Source organism: Mobula hypostoma, chromosome 8 (assembly GCF_963921235.1).
Source record: "Mobula hypostoma chromosome 8, sMobHyp1.1, whole genome shotgun sequence".
NCBI lineage: Eukaryota > Metazoa > Chordata > Chondrichthyes > Myliobatiformes > Myliobatidae > Mobula > Mobula hypostoma.
This window is the reverse complement of record NC_086104.1, coordinates 38447916-38467517: the sequence shown is the minus strand read 5'-3', so window position 1 is coordinate 38467517 and position 19602 is coordinate 38447916. Positions and strand designations below refer to the sequence as shown.

Below are 19602 nucleotides of genomic sequence, written 5' to 3'. Positions count from 1 at the left end.
GATACAGTATTAAAACACCAGCAACCCGGGCTCAATTCCCACCACCGTCTGTAAGGAATTTGTACAATCTCCCCATGACACGCGGGTTTCCTCCAGATGCTCTGGTTTCCTCCTACATTCGAAAGATGCACAGATTAACAGGTTAATTGGTCACATGGGTATAATTGTGCACCGCAGGTTCATTGAGCCATAAGAGCCTTTTACTGTGCTTCATCTCTAATAAAACAAAAACAAAAATGATGGCAACCAAGATTGCAGAAATAAGAAGAACAAAATTCCAATTTGATAATGTATTTTAGACAAGTATGAGATTGTTATCAGTGGTCATTTGAATTTATTGAACTATCACACGTTTCCAGATGAATATTACTTTGTATTTAAACACAAATTCTACAACTGCCTGTGCACATGTTTGAGACAGCATGAAGATGTACATAAGATCTCATAATTATGATAGTGAACATGAGCATTCCTCTTGGACATGATAGATACAAAAGTCCTTTTGTCTTTTAAGTGAAAAGACACTTATTCATATTCCACCACAACTACCATCACATTCCATGTAAAGTGCCATCACATTTTATTCATCTACTTAAATTCAAACATTATCTTCCTGAACACTTTCCATGATTCAATGGAAAAAAATTCTAATTAACCTGATCATTACATTTGTTTTTATCATGATCAAGTAGGATTCTGAGATTTGGAATCCTCGATAATAATCAAAGAACAAAATTGACTGAAATGAGCTGCAGGGAAATCACTGCTGAGTAAGTATCAGAGAAAGTGGTGCAGCAGGAAAGAAAACCTTGAAAACAGCAAATGGAAGTGCAAAGCGTTGTATGCCGGTCCATATCTTGAGGATTTCAGAAGCACCAGTCACATTAACAGAGTCAGTTCAATGCTGCTTTTTGGGTTGAGCTGCCAGAAACAGTGCTACCAAACAGTAAACGGCCCCTCCAATTGTCAATGCCATTGTAGTCCTGTATAATAGTCGATCGGGAACTCCTCTCTTCAGATGTACAGGCACACCATCAGACTTCTGCAGAGTAAAAGTTATAATAGCTTTACGTTAACAGGATTAAGTGTGCATAAATTAGTAACATAATCTTATTCATAGAACATGTGTACCCTTCAAAACTAATGTCCAAAATGATGCATTCAAGATATCAGTGACAATGCCATCAACTTCTACATGTAGACACTACAAAACAATGCATTGTATTTAAATATTAATGGAGAACTGAGAAATTATTTTTAAATAAACACTTTTTAGATAGTATGAACAATTAAAAAAGATCTAGAGAAAAATGAACTGAATTTCTGGGTATGACAGATGTGCCTAATTAGGAGTCAAGTAAAGCTTGTCAATCACAAGTCTTACTGCCTCAGTAATATATAATGCAAAAGATGTTTAAGATGGATCTCCTACGGGATCCCCCCACCAAGCAGATCTTTCCCTCCCCCTTCCAACTTTCCACAGGGATCGCTCTTTATGCAACTCCCTTGCCCACTCATCCCTATCCACTGAGCTCCCTCCTGGTACCAATCCTTGCAAGCGGAACAGTGCCACATCTGCCCTACAGCTCCTCGCTCACTACCAATCAGGGTTCTAAACAGTCCTTCCAGGTGAGATGACACTTCATCTGCGAGTTGATTGGGGAACTGCTCCTGGTGTGGCCTCCTGTATATCGGTGAGACCCAACGTAGACTGCGAGACCACTTCACCAAGCACTTACACTCCATCTGCCAGAAAAAAAAAAATCGGGTCTCCCACTGGCCACGCATTTCAATTCTACCTCCCATTCCCATTCCAACATGTCAGTCCAAAGCCTCCTCTACTGCTGCGACGAGGCCACACTCAGCAACACCTACACCTTAAATTCCATCTGGGTAGCCTCCAACCTGTTGGCATGAACATCAATTTCTTGAACTTCCAGTAACTGCCCTCCCTTTACCATTACCCATTCCTGTTTTCCTCTCTCACCTCACCAACCCATCATCTCCCTCTAGTGCTTCTCCCCCTTCGCTTTCTTCCATGGTCTTCTGTCCTCTCCTATCAGATTCCCCTTTTCCAGCACCTTATCTCTTTCACCAATTTCCCAGCTCTTTACTTCACTCCCTCCGCATCTCTTGGTTTCACCTATCACCTGCCACCTTGCTTTCCAGTCCTGAAGAAGGATCTCAGCTTGAAACATCAACTGTGTACTCTTTTCCCATGGATGCTGCCTGGCCTGCTGAATTCCTCCAACATTTTGTGTGTATTGCTTTGGACTTCCAGCATCTACAGATTTTCTTGTGCTTGAGATGTTTAAAAGCATTTGATCATGACCATATATTTCTACTTGGTGTATAACCATTTCATTTACTTGATTGATGTACCTCAAACTGTTTTCACCTTTAGATGATTTTATGACCTTATGATGAACACCCTGATGCAAATCAATTCAATTTTGTTAAATCCTCAGCTGTATTCAATAAACACAAAGTTGGAAGAACTCAATGAGTAAATGCAATCTGTGGAGGCAAGAGATACCGTATCAAGCCTTAAGTGTAACCGGAAAGATTGCAAATGGAGGACATTTCAAAAGCTTTTGAGAATGAAGGTCTCACCCTGAGAACAGACACGGTGGAACAAAGCAATTGAGAAAATGGAACTGATTCCTTACAGGAGGCAGGGTGAGAGAAGCTATAGTCCAGGCAGCTATGGGATTCAGCGGTCTTATAGAAGACTGCCTGTCTCCTGGGATGAAGAGGGCATGATCCAGAAAAGGAAGATGCATTTAGGGATGGTCCTGTGTATTAAAGCTCAAGGTCTAAGCTGATGGTGCAGGTGATGAAACTGGAGAGTTCTGCATGCATGTAGGAGGCAACACTGGTGCCGAAAGCTGCCTTCTTCCAATTTCACTGCCTACAGACATCAGTATATTCAAAATTCAGGAAGGCACAAATACTTTTAAAGAACAATGCCAAGTAGTCTATTTTGGCAGAAAGTTTAAACCAACCATTTGTGAGGAGGAAAGATGTCTTTGGAGTATCATTACAGTTTGAAATCATAATTCAGATAATAAAGAGAACAAGTTCAAGGGCAAAGAGAATTCAAAGGTGATAGATTTAATTTGCCAAACAACCTAGAAACTTTTTGACAAACTCCAAGCAGTTAGATTTTTGAATGTATTGTCTGATAATGGAGGTGGAAACAGATGCAACAGTATCCTTCAAGGGTAATTGGCAAAATAATTGAAAGAAAAATTCAACAGATGTAAGAAATATAAGGGGTGTGCCTATGTAATTATTCCACAAAAGAGCACAAGGAGACAATGGTCCAAATGGTTTTCTGTTCTGTTTTCTGTGACTCAACACAAAATCAGTACAACAAATTGATGTCATAAAAAGGGGAGTAATGGTTATTTCTAGACAGATAGAAATTAAAAGATAGAAAATATAGAACTCATGTAGAACCTTTTTTAGGCCATAAAGACTACAATGAACTGTTCTGGTCTCCACAAAAAACGACAGAGAAATCACAGAAGGTGTAGTCAAGACATAACAGAATAAATGGTAAAGAGTGTTTTACAGCACAATGAAAATTAGATAAAGTATAAGAACAATTCAAATCACCAGCCCGAATTTGAAGACTTATGAAATACTTGGCACATCTGTCACATAAGGATTCTTAGAATAAAAGGACATTCTTATTTTTTCCCCAGAGTGACACATAATTAATTATCCAACAACACAACCGTAGCTTTAATTTCACAAATGTTATCACACTGCAAAATCCAAGATCACTACTTTCTCATTTACAAAATACTTTGAATCCCTTAAAAATGCATTAAGATAGCAACTAAAGAAAACAAAAATGAATTCAACCATGAGTGTTTTACCTGAAAAAGTTTCTGGAAATCAGGCACTTTATTTTGTCCCAGAAATTGGACTCCTTCCCCTGATTCTGATACGACATTTGTTGGCATGGCAAACACCAGAGTAGAAGATTCTGTGGAAACCAGAGGCTTCAGACCCTGCAGGTATGATTAAACAAAAGAAACATGAGATAATTACAGATAAAATTTATTTTGTTCATGAGTAATAGGAGTACATCATGGACATTGTACTTATTGCGATCCGAGGGGAAATAATCTTTAAATGGGATCATTTTAGCTGAAGAATTGAGCCATTTGTTGCAGTCCCTCACGTCAAGCATATTCTTGCTTAGAAAAGACATTAAACTTCAACCATAATACAAGAATCAGAATCACAATGCTTCGTTGTATCGATGTCATCATTACCATCAATACACGTAACTTAGAAACATTAAAAGCTGTTAATATGGGAATGTTCCAGTAGCAAAATACCATAGGAATATATTTAGTGCTGTTATACAAAATTAAATTTAAAGTCTTCATGCAAAATGTATAAATCTTGATTTAAGACTTGAACATTAATGGTTGCCATTTGTACAAGTAAACCACTGAAGCGTTGGGAGCATATCAGTATCCAAAAAGGACAATGTGTTGTAAAGTTGATTCATCTTAAGTTTCCAATACTGTTGAGATGCACATAACACTTTAAAATAAAAGAACTGATAACTGCTACCTCAGCAGTGGACAAAAAAAGTCACAAGGAAACCATTCAGTTCCACAGCTTAAATCAAAAGTCATGCATTTTGGATTCTTAAAAAAATTCAATTATTTTTATTTATTCGTTTTTCAAGGTGTGTCATCATTGCCAAGACCTATTGCCATTGAAATGTCAGTGAACCAACAACCTTTTGGAAAGCTGGAGGTGTGGAAGTGTGAATTAGGGACTGCAGTCAGATGAATCTAAAGACAGGCTTATCTAAATGAAGAAAGGCTGCAAATGAGCAAAGTATAGAGGGATCCAACTGCTCTTCTATATAAATCACAAACAGTTGGGCATGTGCAGCATCTAATCTGTGAGGCAAATGGCATATTGCAAGCAGATTGGAGTTGAGAAATAAGCAAGAGAAATAAACAATACGAGATACTGGCAAGGCCACACCTGAAGTACATGCACAATCTTGGTCCTTTATTTAAGAAAAGATATATTAGCACTGGGATGAAAGATGAATTAACTACGCTAATTACTGGGATGAAAGAGTTTTCTGATCTTTAGCAACTAAAGAAATCAAATTTATGTTCTTCAGAATGTAAAAGAATGAGTGATGATTTCATTGTGGAGTTGATCTCGAGATATTTCCATCCACTGGTGAGAGAATTTTGAACAAGGAACATGGCTATAAGATTAGGCAGCAATCATTTAAAACAGAGATGGACAAGAGCATGGAACAGTACAGGCCCTTCAGCCCATGAGGTTGTGCCAACTTTTAACACTTAAGATGTTTGATAGAGTGCCTAAATAAATAAGCTGGTTTGTTATGTATAGAGTCGAGCTTCTGATGACGTTGGGACAGACTTCACCCAAGCAAATGGAGAGTATTCTATCACCTTCCTAATTTGTCCCTTGTAGTTGTTGAAAGATAATGGGGCATCAAGAAACAAATCTCTTCTCATAGGACACCCAGAATCTGACCTTGGTCACTGTATTTATCTGAAAGGTTCATTTAGTTTCTAGTCAGTGGTGACCCACTCATCCCTTAGATATTGATGGCTTTAGGCATGGCATTAGTAACACCACTGAATGTCAACAGTCAGTGGTTAAACTCTCTTACGTTGCCAATGGTTGTTTCTTAGCACATTTTGACGTACATGTTCCTTTTCACTCGTTCATCCTCTAAAAAAACTGCTGTCTAGATCTTGCTGGATCACATCATCAAGTTCACAAATGAGACGACAGTGGTGGGGCTCAACACCAACAACGGTGAGACAGCCTACAGAGAGGAGATGGCAGAGCTTGAGGCCTGATTGCAGGCAAAGGTAACCTCTTCCTCAATGTCAACAAGACAAAGGAGATGTTTATCAACTTCAAGAGAACTTGTACCATTAACACCCCTTTTTACATTGGCAGCACAGCAGTGGAAACTGCAAGCAGCTTCAGACTCCTGGGAGAGCACATATCACACAACCTCTCATGGTCTCAGAACATACCCTGCACAATTAAGAAAGCTCACCAATGCCTCTACTTTCTGAGCAGGCTGAAAAGAGCTCGACTGTGCACGCCAGACTCATGACCATTTACAGATACATAGTAAGGAGCATCCCAACATGCTACATCATTGCATGGTACAGAAACTGCACTGCAGCAGAGAGAAAAGCTTCACAACGTGTAGTCAAAACTGCCCAAAGCATCACAGCAGGCTACCCCCGAGCAAGGACGTATATACAAAAAAGTGCAGGAAAAAAAGGCCTGTAATATCATGAAGGATCGCACCCACACTACTCATTGACTGTTTTTATCCCACTCCCATCAGGGAAGAAGAACACACAGCATCCACACCTGAACCACCAGACTCAAAAACAGTTACTCTCCCCAAGCCATAAGGCTGATCAACACCTTTACCCACTAATTCACTCTCCATACCCCAAACCAGCTACTTTATCACTTCCTGTCAGTCACTTTATGAACAGACTAAAGTATGTAGCATCACTTTATGTACATATAATCAATTTATGTATTTATAATTATTTTTTCTTACTGTGTTCTTTATGTTAGTGTGCTTTTTATATGCTACATTGGATTTGGCGTAACAATTAATTTCGTTAAAGGAGTAACAACTTTACACTTGCAAACTGGAAATGACATGAGACAATCTTGCTGCTGCATTGGCCAAAGAACTGAAAGTTACGCAATTATTGAATATAAAATAATGCAGCACAGGAACAGGATGTTGTGCCAAACTAATTAAACTTGTAACTAAACTAATCATTTCTACCTTCCACTTACTGGACATTCAAATGCCTAAGATCCTTTTAAATGCCTCAGGCATATTTGCCCCCACTACCAAACTTGGCAGTATATTCCAGGCACCCACCACTCTGAGTATATAAATACTTGCCACCGCCCCCCCTCCACTTGTCCTTCAAGTCATAGTCATACTTTATTGATCCCGGGGGAAATTGGTTTTCTTACAGTTGCACCATAAATAATAAATAGTAATAGAACCATAAATAGTTAAATAGTAATATGTAAATTATGCCAGTAAATTATGAAATAAGTCCAGGACCAGCCTATAGGCTCAGGGTATCTGACCCTCCAAGGGAGGAGTTATAAAGTTTGATGGCCACAGGCAAGAATGACTTCCTATGACGTTCTGTGCTGCATCTTGGTGGAATGAGTCTTTGGCTGAATGTACCCCTGTGCCCACCCAGTACATTATGTAGAGGATGGGAGACATTGACCAAGATGGCATGCAACTTAGACAGCATCCTGTTTTCAGACACCACTGTCAGAGAGTCCAGTTCCATCCCCACAACATCACTGGCCTTACGGATGAGTTTGTTGCATACCCCCCTCACCTTAAATGTACAGTAGATTTCAGTTAACTGGACCTTCGGTTAATCTGGGCAGTCATTTATTTGGGACAACTCTTATAGAATAAAAAACGAACAAGAAAATAGCCAGGATTTCCTTCGTTTATTTGAGACACTGTGCCACTTAATTTGCAGAGGACACTGTTGCCGAACAGTTTCTAACTAGCACCAGTCGCGTGCGCTTCTGTGGCGGTTACACTTCACTGTTTTTAAGCATTTTTTAAAAAATAGTATCAGCTGCATGTTTGTCTTCAAAAAGCAGCGATTTTTGTCACTGATAGTTGGTGCGAATTAAGTAGTAAGTCAATTCAGAACTGTTCTGCTCGCTGCGATTTCTAGCATTCAGGCTTGCAGAAAATGACAAAACAAGAGAAACTCTTCAGATGCTGGAAATCCAAGCTACGCATGAAGGGTCTTGGCCTGAAATGTCGATTGTACTCTTTTCCACAGATGCTGCCTGGCCTGCAAAGTTCCTCCAGCATTTTGTGGGAGTGAAAATTAAACTATTTCATTACATCAACAAAATAAGAGAACTATGAAGATTTTGAAAGTATCGATAATCATCTTGAATGTTACAATTAAAATGAAGATATGAACAACGCATTTGTCGAAAGCATTTTATGAAGGCAGGCCATTATCTGCACTAGGTGCCTGCGCTGAATTTCTTCATTTACATCAAAAAAACACGAAGCAGGTACTTTCCTCCATCAATAAGTATTAAGAGCTAATGCAGTTTTATAGTACTACATCTTTTTAACTATTCCCATAAAAGTTCAGCTAATTGGGGCAGCCACTTAAGAGGGTCAAAATATACTGGAATCCAATTAACCGGAATCCACTGAATTAGACAATGCAACCCCGAGGGAGATAAAAGATACCGGCTACCTCTCTGCCTCCCACATTTTATAAGCTTTTATCGGCAAACGGTTGCAGTCTTATGAAGGTCAACGTGATATTGTAACGCCACAGCTGTTTCACATAAGAGTCCCACAGCCGCCACAAGCTGTAAGATCGTTTCACCTGCCTGGGAGCTCGGAGGCTCAGTTTAGGATCTGACTGAAAGGGTGACCTTCCCATTTGTGTCAGCGAAGGGTAGACTGAGGGCATCCGCCCCTGGCAGACGTTGTTAGACGCCGGTAACCGGCGGGACAAGGTCAAACCGGGCACCAATCTACCCAAGCTCCCAAACAGCCACGCTACTGCTCGACTCCTACCTGTGGGCAGTAGGCGGCCGGACCGGCAGCGCCGCTCAGCCTCTGCGTGAACCCATCAAACCTGTAGAACATGGCCCGCCGCTCACTCACAGCCACCCTCCCAATCCGGCTCCAGGCTGCACAGCGAAGGCCTCAGCCCGGGCCTTCCGTGTCCCTGACGTCACCCGGGCCCTCTCCGAGCTGCCTGCATGTTCCTGCTTTGAAAAGTAGATGAATGAAGCTCTACAAGGGAATAGTGTCTCTGTAACCGTTTGTTTTCAAAAAGAATTCAGTAAGATGCAAATTGATGTGCATGCCGTGCTCGGGAATTCAGAAAGAAAATGCTGAAAATTATCAACAGGTCAGGGTGCATCTGTGATTGAAAACGCTTCTCCAGAACTGCGGAAGGGAGAAAACAAGTTGCAGAGGAGCTGGGGAAGAGATGTGCAGGACAAGAGGAATACTGTATCGGATAGTCCGCTGGAAAAACTCAGCAGGTCGAGCAGCATTTGTGGGAGGAAGGGATTTTTTTTTTACTGTGTCGCTGGGTCAGAAGGAATGTCTGTTAAACGTTCTGGCTAGAGTTGCTATGGGGATAAGTTAGACTGGTGGGTGGGTTAATAAGACAGCTACAGAGGCAAAATGCAAAACAAGGAGTATAAAATGTTGTGAAATACAGGGGTATAAATAGGTCGAGGTATGTTAACAGAGAAAATGGCTGGGCTAAAATCCCAAATATATGAGATTATGATACACAGAAAGCTAATTTTTGCTTAAGTTGTTAAATTGTATATTGAGTCTAGAAGCTACCGTGTGCATAGACAGAACATAGAAGAGCCAAGGGAACAATCCCTTTGAAGTGATAAAAGGTGGGGAAGATGTCTGTTGATCAAATCTTGTTGGCCAGGGAAAGTGAGTCGTTGCTTTGACCAGGAAGTGGGGTGGGGTAGGAGGGAAGATGAGTTCTGGAAAATGGATGAAATGGACTCAAGGGCTCTCTCACCTGTGGTAGAGCGGATATCACAGTTCAGGGTGAAGGAAGTTATGTTCTCAATTGTTCCTGGATGAGATCTGAATATTTTAGTGGATGAATCTTTGAATGGCTGGAATCCTCAGTGATTAGTATAATTAGGATTATGTGGGGCAAAAGCTCTTGCCATTTCTCCTGCATTTGGGATTGTCCAACCACTGAGGGATAATTACAAGAATCAGACTGTTTTGGGCAAGTGTTCTAGATAACCTAATAAAAAACAGTATAGTACAACACAGAAGGGGCCCTTCAGACCACAGTGTTGTGTCAACCAATATAAATCTACTCAGTGATCAATCTAACTTTTCTCTCCTACACAGTAAATAATCTTCCATTTTTCTTACATCCATGTGCCTATCTAAGAGTCACTTAAATACCCCCAGTTTATCAGTCTCAACCACCAACCCCGGCAGTGCATTCCAGGCACTTAACTACTCCCTGTAAAAAAAAACACCTGCCTCTGACATCGCCCCAAAATCTTACTCTACTCGCCCTAAAAGGGGGTCCTCATGTATTAGCCATTGTCACTCTCAGGGAAAAAGTGTGCTGGCTCTGCACTCTACCATGCCTCTTATAATCTTATACACCTCTACCGAGTCACCACTCATCCTCCTTCACTCCAAAGAGAAAAGTCCTGGCTTATAAATAAGTCATGTTTTCAAATCCAAGCAGCATTCCCTCTGGGCCCTCTCTAATTCTTCCACATCCTTGCTATAATGAACTGACCAGAACTAAACACAACACTCCATGTGTGGTCCAACCACAGTTTTATAGAGCTGCAATATTACTGTATTTTGCTGCTTTTGAACTCAGTCCCCTGACTAATAAAGGCAAACACACCAGACACCTTCTGAACCAACCTATCAATTTGCACAGCAACTATGAGGAATCTGTGGCCGTGGATCTCAAGATCCTTCTGATTTTCCACACTGCTAAGAATCCTACCATTAACCTTCTACTCTGCCTTTAGGTTCGAGCTTCCAAAATGTATCACTTCACACTTTTCTGGATTGAACTCCCATCTGCAACTTCTTAGCCCAGCTCTACATCCTATCAATGTCCCGTTGTAACCTAAAACAACCTTCGATACTATCCGCAACAACGCCAACCTCTGTGTCATCTGCAGACTTACTAATCCTCCCTTCCACTTCCTCATCCAAGTCATTTCTATAAAAAAAAGACAGGGGGTCCCGAAACAGATCCGCGTGGAGCAGTACTGGTTACTGACCTCCAGTGGAAAAATGCTGCATCTACTACCAGGTGCATGAGATCAGAATCAGAACCAATCAGGTTTATTATCACCAGCAAGCATCATGAAATGTATTAACAGCAGCATCAGTACAATGCAATATATGATAATATAGAAAGAAATTGGAGGATCAGAAGGATCTTGGGGTACGAGTCCATAGGACACTCAAAGCATAGGGTGCATTGGCCTTCATCAATCGTGGGATTGAGTTTAGGAGCTGAGAGCTAATGTTGCAGCTATATAGGACCCTGGTCAGACCCACTTGGAGTACTGTGCTCAGTTCTGGTGGCCTCACTACAGGAAGGATGTGGAAACCATAAAAAGGGTGCAGAGGAGATTTAGAAGGATGTTGCCTGGATTGGGGAGCATGCCTTATGAGAATAGGTTGAGTGAACTCGGCCTTTTTTCCTTGCAGCGATAGAGGATGAGAGGTGACCTGATAGAGGTGTATGAGATGATGAGAGGCGTTGATCGTGTGGATAGTCAGAGGCTTTTCCTAGGGCTGAAATGGCTAGCACAAGAGGGCACAGTTTTAAGGTGCTTGGAAGTAGGCACAGGGGAGATGTTAGGGGCAAGTTTTTTATGCAGAGAGTGGTGAGTGCGTGGGGCGTCACCTTTCTCAGGCAGCACGCCTTGAAGATATCTTGGATACTACGGAAGCTCATACCCAAGATGGAGCTGGCTAATTTTACAACTTTGTCTAGCTTCTTTTGGTCTTGTACAGTAGCCCCCCCCCCCCCCGAATGTTCTCCACGGTACATCTATAAGAGTATTTGAGTGTTTTAGTTGACAAACCAAATCTCTTCAAACTCCTAATGAAATCTAGCTGCTGTCTTGATGATTGAAAGCAGATAAGAAAATAAAGATGAGGTATGATCTTCTGGAATCTAGTAACAGAGTGTCACACAGGCATGTGGACTCATCACATGAATTTTTTTTGAGGGGGGGAATGGTTTATGAACTGATTTCTAGAAGCAGAAGTATAAGGTTCAATGCAAGTCTCCAAACCAGTTACAGAATTATCATGATGTAGAGATTAAAGGGTAAAGATAATGTGAGCATGAACTTCAGCAGAAAGAGATTGTTGACCTTTTTGTATGATTGATTGGATCAAAATGATTTGTTTAGTTGCTTTGTTTAATGTACCATGTTTCTATTTAGGCTAATACTTATTTTAGCATGACACCAAATATACTGCCAAAATACGCCAGGAATGTGAATTCTAGACACGGTACATTAGATGTGTTCATGTGACAATAAAGCTAATCTTTTTTCCTTTTAAGTATGGGCATTGCCACTGCTGTTGACAGGTCTTGTTGGAGCTGCAAGGAAGTTATTCGGGGCCATTAAGGTGAAAACAAACCACAGCTGATTTCATAGTGTCAAGCTATTCATTAGAGCCAGTCATAAATTCTCCACAGTGTCTCCCATGCTGTGGTAGTTTCCTGGCAGGCATTGCAAAGTATTTAGCAATTGCTTGTGCTTAGAAAATGATTTTCTTCAAAACATTGTGTTTAATCTTGATGCCCAGTGAAGATTTCCTAGAAAATTTGTTCCATCTGCTCTCCTCTGAGAATGTCAGCCTGACACATATTCTGAAGTTTAAAGGCATGAGCTAAATAGTACTTGCATAAAAGTTAGCTGAATGCTCAAGTTCACAACACTTTTAAAACCATTAAAAATTAGACCACTGCAATGCCCAAAGACACAAGTTCTCAATTGAGCCGAGATAAATAAATACATGTCTGGAATTCAGACATAAGCTAGGCTGCAGATGTTCTCTCTATGTTACATTGGAAGTCAAGGAGTTTCTTTTCTGAGCCTCTCTGTTTAAAAATCAAACTCGAGTTTACTTGAGAAGGCAAAACTGAGTCTAGAAATTGGAAATAAAAATTTGGCTATTTCAAGAATGTGTGGCGAATTTGTAGTGCTAGCTTTATGTTTGACTCGAAAGTTGAAAATCTACCCCTTTGGTTCTTCCAGAGTTGGTCTTTGTGGTCTCTGTGTCAGGCGTGTAGACAAACATTTGCTTTCAAGGACATATATATGTTCTCTATCCAGCTATCTCATTTAATGAACGTTTTCATATACTTCCACTTTCAACCCTTTTTGTACAGAAATAATAAAACCCACCCCTTTAAGTGCAGCAATATAGATAAGAAATTTAAATGTTTGATATATTATCATAAAAAAAGTTCAGTTACCTCTGGCAACAAAAGCCAAATATTACAATCAACAGCATTCTGATATAGCCTTGCCCTGTAAAATAAAGGCCATAAGACCCAGGAGCAGAATCAAACCATTTGGTCCATTGAGTCTGCTCCACCATTCCATCATGACTGACTTATTATCCTTCTCAACCCCATTCTCCCGCCTTCTCCCCGTAACCTTTGATGCTCTGATTAATCAAGAATTTATCAACCTCCAGCGTAAATATGCTCAATGACTTGGCCTGCACAGCCACCTGCGACAAAGAATTCCACAGATTTTCCTCATATCTGTTCTGAATGGACATGGCTCATTTCTGAGGCTGCGCCCTCCGGTCCTAGATTCCCCCACTATAGGAAACATCCACCCTATCAAGACCTTTCAATATTTGATAGGGTTCAATGAAATCCCCCATCATTCTTTTAAATGCCAGCGAGTACAGGCCCAGAGTCATCAAATGCTCCTCATATGATAACCCTTTAATTCCTGGAATCATTCTCATGAACCAGCTCTGGACTCTGTCCAATTTCATTACATCCTTTTGTAGATAAGGGGTCCAAAACTGCTCACAATACTTCAAATATGGTCTAACTAACGCCTTATAAAGCCTCAGAATTACATCCTTGCTTTTGTATTCTCGTCCTCTCAAAATGAATGCTTACGTTGTATTTGCCTTCCTTACCTATGACTCAGCCTGAAAATTAACATGAAGGGAATCCTGCATGAGGACTCCCAAGTGTCTTTGCACCTCTGATTTTTTAAAATTTTCTCCTTGTTTACAAAGTAGTCCACACGTTTATTTCTTCTGCCAAAATGCATGAACATGCTCTTCCCTACATTCATTAACCACTTCTTTGACCATCCTCGCAATCTGTCTAACTTCTTCTGCAGCCTCCCTGCTTCATCAACACAACCTGCCCTTCAACCTATCTTTGTATGATCTGCAAACTAGGCCACAAAGCTTTCAATTCTTTCATTAAAATCATTGACCTACAATGTGAAAAGAAGCAACCTAACACTGATCCTCTTTGTACACCACGAGTCACCAGCAGCCAACAAGAAAAGGCCTCATTTATTGCCACCCCTTTGCGTCCTGTTAGTCAGCCGATCTTCTATCCATCCCTGTAATATTATGGGCTCTTATTTTATTAAGAAGCCTCACATGTGGCACCCTGTCAAAGGACTTCTGAAAATCCAAATAAACAACATCCACTGACTCCTCTTTGTCTATCCTGCCTGTTATTTCTTCAAAGAATTCCAATGGGTTTGTCAGGCAAGATTTCCCCTTTAGAAAACCATGTCGACTTTGGCCTAATATATCATGTCCCTCCAAGTAGCCCAAAACCTCATCCTTAATAACAGGCTCCAACTTTTTTCAAACCATTGAAGTCAGGTTATTTGGCCTGTAATTCCTTTCTTCTGCCTCTCTCCCTTCTTAAAGAGTGGCACGACATTTGCAATTTTCCAGTCCTCAGGAACCTTTCTAGAATCTAGTGATTCTTGAAAGATCATAATCATAGTCATAGTCATAGTCATACTTTATTGATCCTGAGGGAAATTGGTTTTCGTTACACCATAAATAATTAAATAGTAATAAAACCATAAATAATTAAATAATAATATGTGAATTATGCCAGGAAATAAGTCCAGGACCAGCCTTTTGGCTCAGGGTTTCTGACCCTCCCAGGGAGGAGTTGTAAAGTTTGATGGCCACAGGCGGGAATGACTTCCTATGACGCTCTGTGTTGCATCTTGGTGGAATGAGTCTCTGGCTGAATGTACTCCTGTGCCCAACTAGTCCATTATGTAGTGGATGGGAGACATTGTCCAAGATGGCATGCAACTTGGACGGCATCCTCTTTTCAGACACCACCGTCAGAGAGTCCAGTTCCATCCCCACAACATCACTGGCCTTACAGATGAGTTTGTTGATTCTGTTGGTGTCTGCTACCCTCAGCCTGCTGCCCCAGCACACAACAGCAAACATGTTCGCACTGGCCACCACAGACTCGTAGAGCATCCTCTGCATCGTCCGGCAGATGTTAAAGGACTTCAGTCTCCTCAGGAAATAGAGATGGCTCTGACCCTTCTTGTAGACAGCCTCAGTATTCTTTGACCAGTCCAGTTTATTGTCAATTCGTATCCCCAGGTATTTGTAATCCTCCACCATGTCCACACTGACCCCTTGGATGGAAACAGGGGTCACCGGTGCCTTAGCCCTCCTCAGGTTTACCACCAGCTCCTTAGCCTTTTTCATATTAAGCTGCAGATAATTCTGCTCACACCATGTGACAAAAGTTTCCTACCATAGCCCTGTACTCAGCCTCATCTCCCTTGCTGATGCATCCAACTGTGGCAGAGTCATCAGAAAACTTCTGAAGATGACAAGACTCTGTGCAGTATTTGAAGTCCGAGGTGTAAATAATGAAGAGAAAGGGAGACAAGACAGTCCCCTGTGGAGCCCCAGTGCTGCTGATCACTCTGTCGGACACACAGTGTTGCAAGCACACCTACTGTGGTCTGCCAGTCAGGTAATCAATAATCCATGACACCAGGAAAGCATCCACCTGCATCGCTGTCAGCTTCTCCCCCAGCAGAGCAGGGCGGATGGTGTTGAACGCACTGAAGAAGTCAAAAAACGACTCTCACAGTGCTCGCTGGCTTATCCAGGTGAGCGTAGACACGGTTCAGCAGGTAGACGATGGCATCCTCAACTCCTAGTCAGGGCTGGTAGGCGAACTGGAAGGGATCTAAGTGTGGCCTAACCATAGGCCGGAGCAGCTCTAGAACAAGTCTCTCCAGGGTCTTCATGATGTGGGAGGTCAATGCCACCGGTCTGTAGTCATTGAGGCCGCTGGGGCGCGGCGTCTTCGGCACAGGGACAAGGCAGGACGTCTTCCACAGCACAGGAACCCTCTGGAGACTCAGGCTCAGGTTGAAGACATGGTGAAGTACTCCACGTAGCTGAGGGGCACAGGCTTTGAGCACCCTGGTACTGACACCATCCGGGCCTGCAGCCTTGCTTGGGTTGAGACGTTTCAGCTGTCTTCTCAGCTGTGAAGCCCACCATGGTGGTTTCGTGTGGGAAAGGGGTATAGTCATGAGAGCAAGGTGGGGGCTGTGAGGAGGGGTAGGAGGGGAGAGTGGAATATGTGTTGGTTGGGGGCCAACTAATGCCTCCAAAATCTCTTTAGCTGCCTCTTTCAGAATCCTGGTGTGTAGTCCATCTAGTCCAGGTGACTTGTCTACCTTCAGACTTTTCAGTTTCCCAAGCACCTTCTCTTTAGTAATAGCAAGAACACTCACTTCCTCCTGCTGATATACATACATATCTGGCATTCTGTTAGTGTCTTCCACAGTGAAGACTGACACAAAATACTTAAGTTCCTCTGCCATTTGTTTCCCCCCCCCTTACTGCCTCTGCAGTGTCGTTTTCCAGTGGTCCACTATCCATACTCATCTCACTTTTACTCCTTATGGAATATATCTGATAAAAATTTTTGTATTCTCGTTATTGTTAGCATACCTACATGTTTGATCTTTACTGCGTTTATGGCTTTTTGAGTTGCCTTCTGTTGGTTTTTAAAAGTTTCCCAATCCTCTACCTTCCCACTAGTTTTTGCTATATTGTATGCTTCTCTTTTGTTGTTATGTTCTCTTTGACTTTCCTTGTCAGCCACGGTTGCCTCATCCTCTCTTTAGAATACTTCTTCATCTTTGTGAAGTACAGTATCCTTCCTGCACCTTCCGAATTTCCCGCTGAAACACCAACGATTGGTGCTCTGCCATTATCCCTGCTAGTGTCCACTTCCAGTCGTCTTTGGCCAGCTCCTCTCTCATTCATCTGATTTTAGCTTCTCCTTCAAGGCTCAAGGTATATTCTGAAACTGCAGGGTGAATTCTAACATATTATGATCACTGCCCTATAAGGATTCCTTTACCTTAAGCTTCCTGTTCAAATCTGAGTCATTACATAACACCCAATCCAGAGTTGCCATTCCCCTAGTGGGCTCAACCACAAACTACTCTAAAAGGCCATCACATAGACATTCTATAAATTCCCATTCTTGTAATCCAGTACCAATCTGATTTTCCCACTCTCCTTGCATATTGAAATCCCCCATGACTAACACAACCTTGGCCTTTTTACATACCTTTTCAAGATCCCTTTGTAATTTGTAGCCCACATCCTGGCTTCTGTTCAGAGGCCTGTATATAACTCCCATCAGAGCCTTTTTACCCTTGCAGTTTCTTAACTCTATCCACAGGGATTCTATACCTTCTGATTTTGTCACCTCTTTCTAAGGACTTGATCTCATTTTTTTACCAATAAAGCCTATCTCTGCCTGCGTGCCTTTCCTTTTGATAGAATGTGTATCCTTGGATGTTAAACTCCAAACTATGATCTTCTTTCAGCCATGATTCAGAGATGCCCACAATGTCACACCTGCCAATCTCTAACTGCACTACAAGATCATCTGCCTTATTCCATATACTGCATGCATTTAAATATAACACCTTCAGTCCTATACTCATCACCCTTTTTGATTTTATTACACTTTAACTCATTCAACTGACTGCAATTTTGCCCTATTATTTGCCTGTCTTTTCTCACGGTCTCACTACACACTGCCCCATCTTCAGCTTTATCACTCTGGTTCCCATCCTCAAGCCAAATTAGTTTAAACCCTAACAAACCTAGTAAGGATATTGGACCCCTTCAGGTTTAGGTGTAACCCATCCTTTCTGTATAGGTCATACCTTCTCTAGAACAGATCCTAATGATCCAGAAATCTGAAAGCCTGCCCACTGCACCAATTCCTCATCCATGCATTCATCTACCAAATCATCCTATTCTTACCCTCACTGGCACATGGCATAGCCACCAATCCATAGGTTGCTACCCCGGAGGTCCTGCTTTTCAGCTTCCTGTCTAATTCCTTATATTCTCTCTTCAGGACTTACACCCTTTCCCTACCTATGTCTTCGGCACCAATATGTACCTCGATTTCCAGCTGTTCACCCTCCCCCTTTAGAATTCCATGGGCCCGATTCAGGACATTCCTGATCCTGGCACCTGGAAGGCAACATACCACTTGGGTGTTACTTTCACGTTCACAGAATCTGCTTCCTTCTCTTCTAGTTATGGTATCGTCTGTCACTACTGCACTCCCCCTCTCCTCCCTTCCCTTCTTAGCCACAGAACCAGACTCAGTGCCAGAGACCTGATTGCTGCAACTTCCCCCTAGCAGGTCAACCCCTCCCCCCCACCCCCCAACTCTATCCAAAGCGGTATACATTACTGAGGGGAACAGTCACAGGGTACTCTGCACCAGTTGCCTTTTCCCTTTCCCTCTCCCTCTCCTGACAGTCACCGAGGGGACTGCTTCCTACCTTAAAAAATAAGAACTGTCCATTTGTTTGAATTTGAAACCTTACTTGAAAAACAACTCAAAATAATTATTCAAAAAAACCCCTCAGAAATGTTATTTTACTGTCTTTTTACAACACCATACTGCGATATTTATGAAAAGTCACCATTCTGCATATCATGGTGATGGCCCAGACAACATGTACCATAGAGGTCGAAAGTGCATCATCTGCTCTAATTCCACCATAATTAGCATTTGAGAAGAGCCTGTAAACTTCTGCACTGGAACCCAAAACTGATACTGGATTTATAAGAACAATAAGGAGGTTCTGGAGGTAATCAATCACAACTCAAGACATTCCTAAACTGGAGACGCCATTGTGGAAAAAGAAACAATTCTACAGATGTCTATAGGTTGAGGTATTTCAAAAAAACTTTGTAACTAAAGAACTCGTGGTGGATGGAAAAAAGGTACAGACAATCGAATAGCTAGACAATAACCATAGCATGCATTCTGCAGTGCTATCGAGATAATTATGGCCCAAATATCAAATTTACTGAGAGGCAAGAGTAGAAGAGATCGCAAGGATAGAGAGCTGGTCATTAGCCACTGGAAAGAGTAATTTAAACTTTTCCTCAATCAGAATTCTCTTTTTGATACCTGTTCCTGACTCCATCCCAACACATCCTCAAAGTTCAAAGTAAACATACTACCTTCAAATTCAGTTCTTTTGCAGGTATTCACTGTAAAAACTAATGAAATACAATAGAATTGATGAAAAAATTACACACAAATAAACACTGACAAACAACCAATATGCAAAAGAAGACAAAATGTGCAAATATAAAAAAACTAATAATACTAATATCAATATAATAAATAAGTAAATAAATAATACTGAGAACATAATTTGTACCAAACCAGTCTTCACAAAATCCCCCAAATCTATTGGCAGGTCAGGTCAAGATTCCAGCAACAAAATTTTATTATGCTCAACAAGCTTCAGTCAGTGGAGTATATCATCCACACGAAGACAGAAGAGACTGCAGATGGAATCACAAGCTGCTGGAAAGAAAACTCAGTGGGTAGACACTTCTTG

At 41.5% G+C, this 19602-nt stretch overlaps 1 protein-coding gene and 1 long non-coding RNA gene across 2 annotated transcripts in view; one reads left to right on the top strand and one right to left on the bottom strand.

Moving 5' to 3' along the window:
• Nucleotides 1-293: 293 nt before the first annotated feature.
• On the bottom strand, nucleotides 294-8823 carry LOC134350478 (cytochrome c oxidase subunit 7A-related protein, mitochondrial). The gene is made up of 3 exons (XM_063055691.1): nucleotides 8666-8823; nucleotides 3888-4022; nucleotides 294-1042 (listed from the first exon to the last, which is right to left on the bottom strand). The coding sequence occupies exons 1-3, from the start codon at nucleotides 8735-8737 to the stop codon at nucleotides 899-901; spliced, it is 351 nt and encodes a 116-aa protein (XP_062911761.1). The 5' UTR covers nucleotides 8738-8823; the 3' UTR covers nucleotides 294-898.
• Nucleotides 8824-8961: 138 nt separating this feature from the next.
• Nucleotides 8962-19602, top strand: part of LOC134350480 (uncharacterized) — a 59736-nt gene continuing 49095 nt past the window's right edge. The window contains exon 1 of the long non-coding RNA XR_010018907.1: nucleotides 8962-9141. This is a non-coding gene — a long non-coding RNA (uncharacterized LOC134350480). The remainder of the gene's footprint in view (nucleotides 9142-19602) is intronic.